The sequence below is a fragment of the Oncorhynchus kisutch genome, linkage group LG14 (genome assembly GCF_002021735.2).
Source record: "Oncorhynchus kisutch isolate 150728-3 linkage group LG14, Okis_V2, whole genome shotgun sequence".
Taxonomy (NCBI): domain Eukaryota; kingdom Metazoa; phylum Chordata; class Actinopteri; order Salmoniformes; family Salmonidae; genus Oncorhynchus; species Oncorhynchus kisutch.
Window position 1 is genome coordinate 75,071,016 of NC_034187.2, and position 15,681 is coordinate 75,086,696.

Below are 15,681 nucleotides of genomic sequence, written 5' to 3' on the forward strand. Positions count from 1 at the left end.
GAAAATATGGACTTTTGTAAACAAGCACAAATAAATTCCAGAAAGAAAAATGCAATGGAGATGTTGGTTTAGCCTACTCACGGTTACGCGCATTATCGCCCATCTGCTACATTTCCCTTGTATTTTTAATGTCTTAAAACACCCTTTAAGCGACAGAAAAGCTGTGATTGCAAACAGAAACGTGTTCTAATCTGAGTGGCCAGTGTTTCTCCCCGCTTCCTGGCTGCATTTGATCCAGGGGAGAGTTAGAAGCCTTAAATGTGTTCTGAGGGCACGGAGCTGTCAGACCTTTTAGCAAGTAAGATTGATCGCGCGCAGGCTTCCAGGATTCTTTGTTTGGTATATAAGCAATAAACTGAGCGAGGCCTACCACTTATTTTTCTCCTCTCTTCAACTCAACTCACTATTCCAGTTTTTTTCTAAAGAAAACACATAGCTACTTCCTGGCTGTTTGACAAAAAACATCCCAAATGTGTCTTTCACAGATTGTACTGGACGTGCAAATGACCAAACACTGTGGGAGCTGCTCAGTCAATACACATGTCCTTCTACAGAATCTCCCTGCAATGTATTCGTTAAAATGACCTATTCCCATGGCAGGTTTGGTTTATACTGTGCAATAAAACAAAGGGGTATTAAAAATGTGTGAGAAAAAAGGATCAAATGTAAAGAAGATCCTTTTCTCCATTCTTCCACTTGTCCACCCAACACCCACCACACCTGGCCTCAGACGCCTTCTAAAACCTCCCATATCCGGCGAAAACCCGCAAGAGAAGCAGCATAAAGACCAGACCAGATTATTTTTTAGAATATCGGTCAACCTTACTTTAGTGAACCCGGGAGCACTATGCAGAGTGGTGTAAGTGCTGTCTTTTATAGAGGTATAGAACGAGTAACGGTTCCCAAAGCATTGTGGACTAAAGTGAAGCAGAACATGATTGGTATGCAGATGCACAATTAGCTGAATTTGACATTTGAAATATCTTTTTTTGCATTAGGTTCGTATCATTGTATAAAATCCGATTGCTAATACATACACCACTTGTATAGCGTGTGTGTGCGCGCGTGCGCGTGCGTATAGGCTATTTGGGTGTTATGCACAATATTTAACTTCTTCATGTGTAATGAATGTATTGCACACAAGTGGGTGACAGTAACATGGCATCGTAGTGAGCATTAGCCACAATAAGTATGACTCTAAGTTCCCAGTTGTGTGTATCAATGTATGAGCCTTGCCTATATAGCACATAGATGCTTGTATTGAACAGAACGTCTATGAACACAGTCTATATGGTTAGCTCTACCGCTTTGGAACACATTGGATTGTTGGGTCTTGTTTCTGTCAGGAGCCCTCAGTATTAGTTTTTGCGGTGTGTTTTCCCTGACGGAACTCTACATGAATGGCTAAATTTGCTAATGACCACAGGCATAGCATGTAGCTAGCTATTGGCGTGATTTGCGTGATTTGCGTGGCGCGGGGCGTTCTCTATTGACATACTCAACACCAGAAAAGAAGAGTGCACGAGCAAGTGTAGCTACTTCCCTGTCACAGCGCGCAGGCGGCCATTCTAAAAACACATTTATAGCTTAGTGGAGTTGACTGGGGGGGGTTAAGGGACGAGACAAAGGTGTAAATAAAAACAGCCTTCCCCGCATAGACGAGGCGTTCTTTACCAGAGTTTTTAGATCAATCAAGCAGACAGTGGCTTATTTTGATTAAACCCCAAATTGTCATTGGGCAGAAGTAATCATGTGACAGGCAGTTCGTTCCAATTTCCACCTTGTCTCCATGAATTCAATAGTTTAATAGCAGCTCGTTCACCATACGGCCGTAATCAGTGAATTTGAAAAAAGTATATCTTTCTCATTGAGCCGCGACAAATAAAAATACACGCAGCAAACTTTCCCCGGCTCGCAGTGACCGGAGATGAATTACGAATTCGAGCGAGAGAGCGGTTTTATCAATAGTCAGCCGTCGCTTGCTGAGTGCCTGACATCTTTCCCCCCTGTCGGTGATTCATTTCAAAGTTCATCAATCAAGAGTTCGACGCTTTCACGCTCGACACTGATTCCTCCTCCTTTTGAGCAGACCATTCCCAGCCTCAACCCGGGAAGCCACCCGAGGCACAGCCGGCCCAGACTCAGTCCGGATGGATGCTGCCCGCTGCCCACCGCCTCCCTACCCCCGGAATACCCCTGGATGCGGGAGAAGAAAGCCTCCAAGAAGAATCACCTGCCGAATTCCACGGCGACAGCCATAACGACTGGACCTGTATGCTTCTCCCCGAAAGGTGGGTGGTTTTTATGGGGCAATTTAAAGTGACGAGTTTTTTATGCAGAATGCACGTTCTAAGCACCTGAAGGAGTGGTAATAGGCTAGTCATTACCAAGTTGCATATTCGACATTAATTTCCTGTTCACAATTACGCATTGGGATCAACATATTTTTTTACTCTACTTCCCCTAAAAGTTTGGGAAAAGGTAAGTAATTTAAAATAATGTATTTGATTTCCACGCTGTCCTTCCTCGCCGAGCAGTGCCAGAGTTCTGATGTGTGACAGTAATGAAGAGTGATGGACTAGTGTTGCGGTGCGGGGCAGCTGGGGCATTCATTAGTATATCAGCTAGCCTACACCGGCCTGGACTACACTACCGCTTTCTCTCTCTGCTGTATTTTGAGGGGAAATTAGGTACATATGGTGCACTATAGGACTTAGTGTAATAGTGTGCATTTATTTATCAATATCCATATTGCAATAATATTTGTGGGTAAAGGGATGCATTGGGTGCTGCTCTGAATGAGCGGCCATTTTGCTGAAGTGGCCACTGTGTGGAATAGGCTACTTACTCTCTGGTGGTTTGTGTCTATTCGGGCGTAATATGCGCATTATCAAGTAATTGTTGCTCATGTTGAAATGCTTCTTAATCTTATGGTTTATGTGCTGCTGTTTCAGGCTCCCCTGAGATTCTAGAAAGTGGAGGAGGGGGAGGGGGCTCCCGGCGGTTGAGGACTGCATACACCAACACACAGCTCCTGGAACTGGAGAAGGAGTTCCACTTCAACAAGTATCTGTGCCGACCGAGAAGGGTGGAGATAGCCGCCCTGCTGGACCTCACCGAGCGGCAGGTCAAAGTGTGGTTCCAGAACCGCCGGATGAAGCACAAGAGGCAGACCCAATGCAAGGAGAACCACAATGGCGAAGGGAAAGGACTGAGCGCCGGGGACGGAATCCAGAGCAACGACGAGGAGGATGATGGCTCGCTGTTTGAGCAGAGCCTCAATACAGTGACCGGGGCCCTTATGGAAAGAGAGGCCTGCTCCTTTCAGCATAACTCGCTGAGCTCTTCCCAGCAGCTCCAGAATGTTGGTCCGCACAATGGCGAGGCCCAAAGTTATACAGTTTCGCCACTAAGCAGCAATGACAAAAATGTGAAACATTTTCTCAACCCGTCACCCACTGTTCCAGGCTGCGTGCCAACAATAGGCTCCGGCTCTGCAACTGTCCCGGACAATGGTGGTAGTCCCGCGGCCCTGGACGTCTCAATACACGACTTCCAAGTATTCTCCTCGGATTCTTGCCTTCACCTCTCCGATGCCGCTTCGCCCAGTTTGTCAGAATCCCTGGACAGCCCCGTGGACAATCTGGACATATCTACGGACAGCTTCTACTTTTTCTCGGAGTCACTAACTACAATCGACTTGCAACATCTGAGCTATTGAAATCAATCAAAAATAGAACAAGACTTTCAAACCGGAACATTTAAAGAATTCAAACTCTGGTTTAACTATGAATTTAATTTTGGTGGTTGTTTTAGGCCTATATGATCGGCACATTTTATTTTTATTGATTAATTGATTAGTCGGTTAATTCAAGGTAAGAGTCTGGACAAATATACAGTTGTGGCTTGTAATTACAATAACAAATTCATTTCTCAAGATGCAATTTGTGTAAAGGTGCACAATAATATGAATTCTGGTAATTTTATTTTTGTATAGCTTACAATTCCATTACTATTTTTGTTAGAAATAAATCTGACTTACCATAAGGAAATTGCAAGATTGTGTACAGTTATTATTATCCAAACCGTTTTATGAAGTGTAAAGTGTAATTTGGATCAAATATATATTTGTCCAAAAAATAGAAAGGAGGAATAACCAATCGATTAAATGTTAATTAGTTCATCCTGAATACAAATTTACTATCGTTAATTTGCAAGTCAAAATAGTCTGATAAAAGTAGGCCAATATAGCCTGATCTCTGAGTATGAATTCTATAGTAATTCTAATAAATGCCTGGTTTATATTATATTGTAAGGATAACATTTCCTGGGATAAAAAATAACAAACACAAATCTTCATCGATGAGGTTTAATAATCTCAATGCACCAATTTAGAGCCATTGAGATTGTATTCTGTTTATGTTCATTTCAAATTAGCACCTTTAAAATTATTTTCACAGATTTAAATAGCAGTGGAATTCGAGAATTACGTTTATATTAGTTCAATTTTTTGGGGAATAAAAACATTATCTTACAATTTTGAATCAGAAACTATTTAGAAAACTTTTCTGGTCCAATTTCATGTAACTCAGAGGCGATTATACAACAGACTCCATAAGCTTACCTACTACAGTATATTTTGAATAAATGTCCTCTTTTACTTGCTCTGGTTGTAAAGTTAGTAGAATTGTAAACATGGTAGGCTAGCAATAGCATGGCTCCCTGTAGTGCGAGCTCCCAGTGCTGGGTGCATGGGGAGGCAAATGCTCGGGCCATGTTTTCCGAGCTCATAAATCAAACCCCGTCATTAATAAGAATGGCATCAAAGAGACCAATTGTGATGTATAACGCACAAATAAAATGTTTTTGGATGGGATTCGCAATTCGAAGCCAAAAATGCTGAAGCTTTGTAGGCTTTTGGTAATAATTCATTTTTATAGCTGTTCAAATACAGCGCGCGGGCTCTCCAAGCGTGCAGGGAAGCGGGCAGCAGAAGCATGTCACCCCTCGTGCTATAAGTAGCCTATTTCAAAACAGGCTGCTGCAGGCCTATACATTAGTATTCATTTTAAACTTTTTATATTTTCTAAAAATAGCTCTAATGCATTTAATGATTGGGGAACAGTGTAGGCCTATGCCAAGAAATACATTTGGTTAAATTGAGATTTTCATAAGAATAATCTATTAGGGCAAAATGGCTTTCGGCTATAAATGTGTTTTGTTCTTGCAGAAATATATTTATCCACAGTCTTGGAGAAATGTGTGTATTGACCATTTTACTGTGGAAGTTGTATGAAATTTGAGTAGAATTATTACATTCCTACACCACTCAACATGCTTATGCTTGTGGGCATGCTAACCACCGGTTGCTACATAGCATGGATCGATCATAAAACGTATCATTGCAAAGTTAAGTGCATAGTCTTATTACATTTAACTGGAGTGACGTTTAGCCAATATTTAACTTCCTAAAAACAAACTGGCAGTGGGCGTGTATAGGCTATGCACATATGCGAAGAGGAAAGCTGCTACATAAGCCTAGGCTATACAACTCTGGTCCAACGTGGGCTTTCCTTTCCAAAGGCTGGTAACGAAATCATTCCGAAACAATGCGCCTTTTCTCTCCCCATTCCATGTTCGCACAAAGCGTATTCTGGAACGTTCATGGCCTGGGGAAGAGATTCAATGCTGCGCCCACGCACTACTAGGGGCTAGGCTGTGTGCGCCGTTGTAGAGAGAGAGAGAGATGATGAAGGGAGAAAATGGAAGAGTAAGGAAGGAGTGTGATACTTTCTTGCATTTCTTAGAATTAAGAGTCTTGTAGTGTCAGTCCGTTTTTATGCTAAATGTAAGATAGGCCCTATCAGCGTTCATACGGGTTGTGCTCTAGAAGCTCAATGTGAGCTAATCTACTATCGCGGGGTAAATACTGCTGAGAAGGAAAAGATGCTATTGTAAGAATGACCGACACTAGGCCATACAGTCCTCTCATCATCCAGTAGGGGCGCAAACCCCTCTCCCCCTCTTCTCACTCTACCCTCGTCCTCTCTCTGTCTTTGTTAAAGTGTGAGTGTGATATGTGCCCTTCTGATATGTGTCTATCTGTGTGCGATAACAATGATCATACAGTTCAGCTTGCAACTGATTTTGAAACATCATGTCACATGTCTTTGTGACGTTATATAAAAACATACTTTGTGACTATGATGGAGCCTATATGACTTGGGTTTTGTGTGTGTGTGTGTGTGTGTGTGTGTGTGTGTGTGTGTGTGTGTGTGTGTGTGTGTGTGTGTGTGTGTGTGTGTGTGTGTGTGTGTGTGTGTGTGTGTGTGTGTGTGTGTGTGAGAGAGAGAGAGAGAGAGAGATATGCTATGTGCCCACTGCCCACACAATTAGGTGGAAACTGAGATGCACATCCTAACCTCGTGTCAAATGTATGACCATAATTCCCTCAGATTACACAGACCCACAAAGAATTTGAAAACAAATCTAATTTGGATAAACTCCCATATATACTAGGTAAAATAACACAGTGTGCCATCACAGCAGAAATATGTGTGAACTGTTGCCACAAGCAAAGAGCAACCATTGAAGAACAAACCCCTACTTGAATAACTATTTGTACATTGTTACAACACTGTCCATAGCCAGTAATATAACCTTTGACATGTCTCTATTCTTTTGAATCTTTTGTGAGTGTAATGTTTACTATTAATTTCTGATGGTTTATTTCACTTCTGTTTGTCATCTATTCCACTTGCTTTGGCAATGTAAACATGTTTCCCATGCCAATAAATCCGTTTGTATTCAATTGAGAGAGCTTAGCACCAGGACTGTGAGTACCAGTCACCCTATATTTTACCCTTTCTCTGCAACAGTATATTTCATCACCATTCATTTCTCAAACGGTCTCATAACAGGATAATCAAGCTGCAGTTTCTCCTCAGGCTGTAGGAGCCTTACAACACAGACCTCACAATATTAAATCAGCTGATCACTTGATCATGAGAGGAACCTACACTGTAGACTGGCCTTTGGAGCAACGCTATTAAAACTGTGTCACTATGATTCTTGGTGATGGGTCAACTCTGTGGTCTTCAAATATCATCGCGGGACTCACGTCTCCATGTCAAGCAGCTGATGACATTAACACACAGTCTCTTCTCTCTCTCTCTCTCTCTCTCTCTCTCTCTCTTTCTTTCTTTCTTTCTTTCTCTCTCTCTCTCTCTCTCTCTCTCTCTCTCTCTCTCTCTCTCTCTCTCTCTCTCTCTCTCTCTCTCTCTCTCTCTCTCTCTCTCTCTCTCTCTTTCTCTCTCTCTCTCTCTCAAAATACATTCAGTTATGTTTCCATATCCCCCTGTTCATCTTGAAATGCCACCTTACCTCGTGCATACTGAAGAAACAGAGTAGGTCATTTTCCTGGAGGGTCTGGGATAGCCTATAACTATTCTCCAGACAGTCATCCGAGCTGGGCAGGCTATAGAGTGGATGCCGTATTTGCTGTTCCCCGCTCTACATGCGACCTGAGCGCTGTCTGCGGTGTCTGCCTCCGGGCTCATTGTTTGCTCGGCCAATACATTAGTGCCGAAGCACGTCACCTTGATCGACGAGCGCTTGGAATTTAAATACCCACTCAGACACCAATCTGTCACAGCTAAGGGGACAGGGCCAAGCAGCTCACTGGCTGACCCGGTCCACGTGACCACCCACCGTTTCATTGATATCGCCCTGTGTTGCCCCCTCCCTTATCTGATAAGGCAGGGAACCGGTAAGGTGGCACGGTCACCCAGGGTGAGACAAGGAGAGATTCATCAGAAGACCGGGCCTTTTGTGGACGGTCTCAGTCCCGCTGAGACAATGCTACAATGAGCAGCTTCTTAGATTACTCTGTGATGAGCGGCGACGGCGGGTCCTGCTCAGTCAGGGCTTTCCACTCAGACCACGGAATTACTACATTCCAGTCCTGCGCAGTCACCGTGAACAACTGTGGGGCGGATGAGCGCTTCATGCCCAATAGGTCTTCCCCGGATGGCATCCCTCACCAAACGGGGTCCTACCAGACTCCTACTGGCTCTCTGGGTTTAGCCTATGGGGCCCATCCTGCCTGCGGCTCGGGCTATGGACCCCAGGGCTTCTGTGCCACCTACAACCATTACGCACTGAACCAGGAAGTGGAGTCGGCCACGGGTTTCCCCCAGTGCGCCCCATTAATGTACTCCGGCAACATTTCCTCGTCCATGGTACCGCAGCATCGCCAAGGTTACGGGGGAGCGCCCCTGGGTCAGCTCCAGTACGCTCACGCCACCTATGGTGGCGGGCACGAGCAGGCGAACCTGCCTCCTTTCTCTGGGTGCTCAAACCCGCTGTCACCCCTGCACGCGGCCCACCTTGACTCGTGCTGCTCGCCCCTATCCTCCGAGAGCGCCTCCAACGCACAGACCTTCGATTGGATGAAAGTGAAGAGGAACCCGCCCAAGACAGGTGGGTGCCGTACCATGCATAAGTTGACAGATGAATGCACCTCTCATAAACCCAAATGTAGAGTGTGAGTAATAGATCGATTGGCCGCCTGTTATTATTGGAACAGGTGTAGTAAAGACAGATTTTGGAGGAAGTAACCCAAGTGCAGAGTGGAGGATGAAGGTTTGGCCATTGCAGTTTCAAATAGATATGATTTCACAATGACACACTGACACAACACCACAATGTCATGGCAGCCATTCTGACGCCACATAGATCGTATCCAAATTACGCATGGTGAGTGACATTATGGAACGCTTCTTAGATGCAACAACATGGCATTCAGTTCTATGGTATTCAGCTCTCAAGTTGGCCAAACTCTCCTTTAGGACGTGTTTTGAAGTGTTGGGCCATATATAATTACCAGTTGTAAGCCTGAGTTGTAGGCCTGGTAAGCTATTGGTATGGTGTCTGGTTTGTCTTGGGTGTGATATCTGGAATGCATGGGACATTTTGGGATGTTGGAGAAAGTGGACATCTAAGCAGGCATCTAATACCCACGCATGACGCGTGAAAACGGTGATGAACTGTTTGCCTTTCGTAAAATATTGAATAGAAAGTAACGAAGCATTCCACTGATGTCATCATAAGTGATTTGAGCATGCATGAAAGGTTGAATGCGTGAAAATTAACATGTCACAAAGTAATTGTGGCAATGTTTACATTGTTGTGCATTTGAACATATACATTTGAACTACTTTTAGTTATGTTAACTTCTGGCGATCAAAAAGGTGGATTTAAACCATTGTGCGTAAAAATGACAGTACCTTTCCAAACATGTGTGCATGGCACACGATTTCTAAGGATCATAAGTTGGGAGAAATGTGTCTGTTCTCCAACTTCCTTGGCCTTTATTTAGTCCTGACCTCCAGGTAGCCCTCATGTTCTCCCTTCATTCCTCTACAGGCAGATCAGGGGAGTATGGCTATGGGGGGCAGTCCAACACCGTCCGGACCAACTTCACCACCAAACAACTCACCGAGCTTGAGAAGGAGTTCCACTTCAACAAGTATTTGACCCGCGCGAGGCGCGTGGAGATCGCGGCAGCGCTTCAGCTGAACGAGACTCAGGTCAAAATCTGGTTCCAGAACCGCCGGATGAAACAGAAGAAGCGCGAGAAGGAATGCCTGCTGCCCACCAATGCCGCAGTGTCAGACCCGAGGGATAGCTGCCCGGAAAAAGCAGCCGGATCTGAGAAGTCCCTCTCCGCCCCCTCCACCCCATCTCCAGCCTCTTCAACAGTGTCCTCTGGGGTTGACCCATACTCCTCCAGCTAAAGAATCCTTGCCGCGTGGCAACGGTCTACATATAGTAAATATAATATACAAGTCCTAATTCGGATAGGTTAAATTAATTTGAACAAGGTAAATATAAAAATGTATGCACTACTTGGTGAATTTTGAGACAATGAGATTGGGCTATTGTCCTGGCTACGTGGTTCATCTATGGTGTGTTGTAATTTGTGGTTTAAACAGGGTAACACATCTGACCAGTTCATGGAGTTGTGAGTTCAAATCTGTCAGATTTCTATTCCAATTGTTCGTTCATGTGTAGAGTAATCATAGTGCACATGGGATACTTTCCCAAGTCAAATGCTGCAGAGTGTACCATTGCTCCACAACGAGCTGGATTTATAACCTACACAATCTGCACAACGAAACAAATACCTCATGTGTGCCAGATTGATTCATTAGACAGTGCAGCACTACTTTCGCAGACTGTTTGCACTAGGAGTTGTGTTTTACGCACAATCAGCCAGGAGAACTCTTATGTGTGGAATCACTGCTGGCACATTCTTAGAATACCTCCCGAATCATTTTCAAACCTGTGTTTCCGGCCTGTGTTTGTACTATCCTAGTGTCGCGAGTGTCAATCTGAATGTATTGTGTGAGGTTTGCATGATACGCCAAGCTTTCATGTAGCCTATACTTGATTGGACACTGAGTTTTATCAGTTTGGAGACCGATGATGACGTATGTCTTATAAGGCTTGTCTGTTACTATTTATTCGAGCAGAGCACATGTAAAGGGTTTTTCAGCGCGATGTTTACGGGTCAAAATATGTGTATTAAAGTGCTTTTGCCTCTACGACATTTTCTGGATGTATGTTTATTGTGGCTAAAAGGATGATCATAGGCCTTTTTTCTCGCCATGCATGACCAAGCATTCAAATTTGGATCTCTCGTCAAAATGGAACAGAGCCCATATCTGTCAAAGGAGACCCGTGCAAAGTGGAAGACATGACCCATATGCCCCTAGATGCTACTACAATAGTGTTATTCTTATATGATAGCATTGCAAGTGTACCTGTATACAGGCCTCTGAGAATGACCCGACTATAGTAATCGACTACAATACAATAGCTTAAGGTTTCTCATGTCCGAAGTTCAACGTCATTATCTCTCCAGCATAGGGCTTTATGTGTTCCAGTTTCAACGTTGTCAGTGCATGCAGCCGTGCGCACTCCCGTCCCATGGGGTAAAGCATTATTGGCATAATAAAGGCATGTTTTTCCACGGAAGGGATGAGAGCGCAGAAGTCAGTGGCATTCGCGATGACAACCTTATCGAGCTGCTGGCTTATTGAAGGGACAAAAAAAGGTAATAGATTAAAACATCGAGAGGAGGATATTGACAAGGATGAGCCCCTCTGCTCCTGTCATTTTCGGTGTGTCTGTCAGGCTCCTCACGGTACCAGAGATGTGTGGCATCTCCCCCTGACGGCATAAGGCTGGGAAAGGATACGTCAGAACGGATGCTCTAGATCCACGGTTGAATATGGGCAGAGACTTGGCTTCGGCAGTACATAAGGTGCAGGTACAAATATTGCAATGTGCTAGATGACGTGTCAAGTACCAACGGTGTGCGATGGGAGTCATGCGCTTTCGGATCCACATTGAGAAGGACAAATAGAGGACAGATGTCGGCCTATGTCCATTGATCTATTAGATAGATGTAGGACTATGTCCAATAAATACAGAGAAATGTCAATGCACTACTTGTAAGTGGTCATACGGGAAGATGAGTGTCTGTCATAATGACTGGAGAGTATTTTTAAATCTTTATTTAACTAGGCAAGTCAGTTAAGAACAAATTCTTATTTTCAATGATGGCCTAGGAACAGTGGGTTAACTGCCTGTTCAGGGGCAGAATGACAGATTTGTACCTTTTCAGCTTGGGGATTTGAACTTGCAACCTTTCGGTTACTAGTCCAACACTCTAACTAGTAGTCTACCCTGCCGCCCCAGTATAAAGTCAGCAATGAAGTCAGGAGCTCCCTCCCTCTCTCCCTCTCTCTCTCTCTCTCTCTCTCTCTCTCTCTCTCTCTATCGCTCTCTCTCTCTCTCTCTCTCTCTCTCTCTCTCTCTCTCTCTCTCTCTCTCTCTCTCTCTCTCTCTCTCTCTCTCTCTCTCACACACACACTCACACACACTCACACACACACTCACACACACACTCACACACACACACACACACACACACACACACACACACACACACACACACACACACACACACACACACACACACACACCCACACACACACACACACACACACACACACACACACACACACACACACACACACACACACACACACACACACACACACACACACAACACAAAGGATTACGGTAGGACTACTTGTGCTTCATCTCCCATTAGCGATGTTGAATCAAACAATCATACAAACACAGCGGACCTATTTTCAAATGTTGACTGGGTTTAGTGTGTATTATTTGGACACACGTGGGCTGGTACTTACACCTTTATTGTTCCTCATTTCAATAGCTTCCATTGAGGGAAAAAAATATGTGAATATGATATGAAAATAAACCAAAATAGTAAGCCAATTCACCGTCCTCACCACTCTCACACCGAACACATTAACCTGCCTTTTTCTTTTATATTGTGAATTTGGATTGCGACCATTGGAAAGTGGCAAAGGCAAATATTGGTATGAATTGGATGAGTTTCAAGCTGCCACAAAACAGTAAGTTTACACACTGGTCTAAAACGACAGATTTTTCTTTAAAGAACTGTTACTTATTCTGAACACTTCACGTTACGTTTTTCAGGCAAAACATGTCTGCTAGCTGAACTCGAGGTTGAAATCCACCTGAGAGAGCTGCTATTGTGCGCTAGGCCTCGCCAGCTAGCTCGGGCTCTCAGGAGATTGGACTAGCAACGTAAGTGATGCTGACGTTTCTTTTTCCGTGGAGAGTTTGGGAATCGTTTAGTTATTTCTAATGATAGACATTCTCCTTATTGGTTTGAAATTGGGCCGCCATCTGATCAGTTTTGGACACAAAAAAAAGGATTGTTTGATTAGACATTGACATCTTGTTGTCCCATTTTACTTTTTTTGTGAGGGTACAATCCTGAAAGACACCGTCATTGCTGAATACTAGGGGTGTTTCTGTATAAATAGTCATACGTATAAACAACGATGTTCATCAGGGGTTTGGTATTTGTGTTGGTTGATAGACCAGGCCAGTCATGTTTTTTCGGTCGTCTAGCCACTTTCAAACATTGGCCTGCCTACCAGTTGGTTGAGGCCCTAGGCTGTATATACAGTTTAAATATATATGTTATTTAGATATAAATATATGCTATTTTCGTGAACACAATTCTTCTTAAATGTTACATACAATGGTCCATATGTGATCAAAAGTTCCCAATAGTCAATTAATGAACTTGTCGTTTTCTCTGCTCAAAATCTGACCTGCTAATATGACACGTGTTTTCACTGAATGTTACATAGTGAATACCCTATTTGCATGTTCAATTACGATAACATGTTACACCAATGTTGAGCCTGTAGCATATCCAAAATGAGCTCATTGTTTCACATGATTTAAAATACAATTATTTTCCTTGCTTCAAATATTTTATTTGAAATAATAGAAATTTGCAAGATAATTTTCAGTAAAGCCAATTGATCACAATGTATTAATTCGAAGAGATCATTTTACATAACATTTAATTCCACAAATTTGTCCAATAATCTTTTAACATAAACCTAGACCCTTGTTTGTGTTTCGAATCTTTCGAAATGTAATCGATATCTACAAAATGACCGTTGGTATTATATTTTCTGTTTGCCATGAGGATAGAGAGAGAGCTGGCGTCTGTCTCTATATCGTTTGCGTCACCGTGCAGGGCCGTGCTTATGAAATCATTAATGCGATTACTTGTGTAGACTTGTTTAAAACGCCAATAACGCAGGAAGCACAAGGAAATAAGGACATGTATTAACACAGGCCCATTGGAAAATACATGTATGTCATTGTAAAACATGTCCACCACAAACAGGGTTTTATTTATTTATTTGTAGTTTGACAATTTGAATCTCAAAATACTTAAAATTACATTTATACTATAATGTTCGAGTTTTATCCAGAATAAATGGCCAAAACAGAAAATATAATTTCCAATACTATTTCAAATAAAACGTTGTTCTTGCAACATTCATTCGATAATCTTCATGATTCATAGTTGGTCCATGGTTCAATTGTAAATGTATTTTCATGCAATAATATTACAATATTAGGACAACCTATCAGATATTACTATGGTTAGAGTTACTATACTCAACGTTACTATACTCCCTACTATAGTCAACGTAGGCTATCTTTAGCAACTGCTCTACAGCAGTTCTATCTATGATGCATGCTATGATCCATATCTATGTCAGTTTATGATATAGGCTAGGCCTGTATTCAATTGAATTCAAAATACATAATATTTACCAAAATAACCCAGCTGTAGGCTATAGGCTACCAACATGTGTAGTTTTTGCCTGGAGTTTCATATCCGTCTGTGTATATGAAGCCTATCCGCTATTCTCTTCTTTCTTTCTGTAGCCTACACGAGGCCTTTGGAACCACTGAACGTTCCCCCACACCAGCAGTAACACCGTATGAACTCTGGGTACCAGGGCGACGAACACCGTATGAACTCTGGGTACCAGGGCGACGAACACCGTATGAACTCTGGGTACCAGGGCGACGAACACCGTATGAACTCTGGGTACCACGGCGAAGAGGATTGAATTAAAAACACCAAGTAAAGAAAACTCGGGGTCATTCCGCAGTCACCATTCCTCTCCGAGGATGGTACCCATTAGGCTCACGGATAAACAGTGTTCGATGATAGATGTCTGACGTAAACAATTACGGCCTTGTGATGGGGGAATAGATGTTTAAAAGTTTTGACATAAGGAGGTGACGTAGATTATGAAATTGAATAAATATTTCATCGTGTATCCTGGATTTGGACCAGGAAGGACAATTTGTGCAAAACAACTTGAGCATTGGATAATGTAATGCAACATTTTATTATCCAAATGTAAAAACACCTTTTGAGTGCTCACATGACATTTTCAAGTGAAATCTAAATATGTCGGGACTATTTCTATTTGTCTTGATATATTCTAGGGAGGCCTAATGTTATAATTTTTCTCGTTTCGAAACCAACCGTTTTTTTTCCGGCGGTAAAAGTACCATAATCTAATTATATTAACTTTCAACAAGTGGTTTTAACTGATTCAACTGAATCGGAAAGGTATTAGCACGTTTGCCATAACAACCTCGTTTGTTTATTTTTTTGATTATCTTTTGTAAACTAGATTAATTGAATGCTTTAGACCAAAACTAATTATTTGAGGAAGCGTCTAATATAATATCGTAATTTCATTTTTTTTCTCTTTCAACTGGATCGTTAAGATCATAGTAATAGTAGGCTAATGTCTCTAGAAACGTTTTCTTGTCATTTGTTTTTGTAACCATTAGACCAATACATAAACAAATGTTATAATATGCAATTCCGATATAGGCCCTACAATTTCTGGGTTGCACTCTCCCCTTTTCAATTTTATTCAAAGAAGTTAATGCTTAACATTGTGGAAATAAAAAAGATAGCACAAACCACTACATTTTCAATAACATGTACAGCTGATTGTTATATTATCTGACAAAATTCACTTGCTAAAAACATAACTAAATCATCTTAACAGGAACCAAATACTACTGTGTTGTGATTAAGTTTTCTCAGATGAGTCTAATGGATGCAACTCTCAAATGCATTGTTAGCAACAAAAATAAATATCTATTCGTTCAACGGTTTACTTCAGTTTTTAACTTTGTTTGATTCTTCGTTTT

At 42.4% G+C, this 15,681-nt stretch overlaps 2 protein-coding genes across 2 annotated transcripts; both read left to right on the forward strand.

The window, feature by feature from the left end:
• Positions 1–368: 368 nt before the first annotated feature.
• LOC109903325 (homeobox protein Hox-A2a-like) lies at positions 369–6,817 on the forward strand. Its single transcript, XM_020499960.2, has 2 exons — positions 369–2,291; positions 2,955–6,817. The coding sequence occupies exons 1-2, from the start codon at positions 1,928–1,930 to the stop codon at positions 3,719–3,721; spliced, it is 1,131 nt and encodes a 376-aa protein (XP_020355549.2). The 5' UTR covers positions 369–1,927; the 3' UTR covers positions 3,722–6,817.
• Positions 6,818–7,318: 501 nt separating this feature from the next.
• Positions 7,319–10,612, forward strand: hoxa1a (homeobox A1a). The gene is made up of 2 exons (XM_020499961.2): positions 7,319–8,481; positions 9,427–10,612. Exons 1-2 carry the CDS (start codon positions 7,866–7,868, stop codon positions 9,795–9,797), a joined length of 987 nt encoding a protein of 328 aa, XP_020355550.1. The 5' UTR covers positions 7,319–7,865; the 3' UTR covers positions 9,798–10,612.
• The last annotated feature ends 5,069 nt before the right edge of the window (positions 10,613–15,681 follow it).

Coding starts and splice junctions, on each gene's coding strand:
- hoxa1a (XM_020499961.2), top strand. CDS start 7,866: ATGAGCAGCTTCTTAGATTACTCTGTGATGAGCGGCGACGGCGGGTCC. Junction 8,482..9,426: donor GAGGAACCCGCCCAAGACAG/GTGGGTGCCGTA, acceptor ATTCCTCTACAG/GCAGATCAGGGGAGTATGGC.
- LOC109903325 (XM_020499960.2), top strand. CDS start 1,928: ATGAATTACGAATTCGAGCGAGAGAGCGGTTTTATCAATAGTCAGCCG. Junction 2,292..2,954: donor TGTATGCTTCTCCCCGAAAG/GTGGGTGGTTTT, acceptor CTGCTGTTTCAG/GCTCCCCTGAGATTCTAGAA.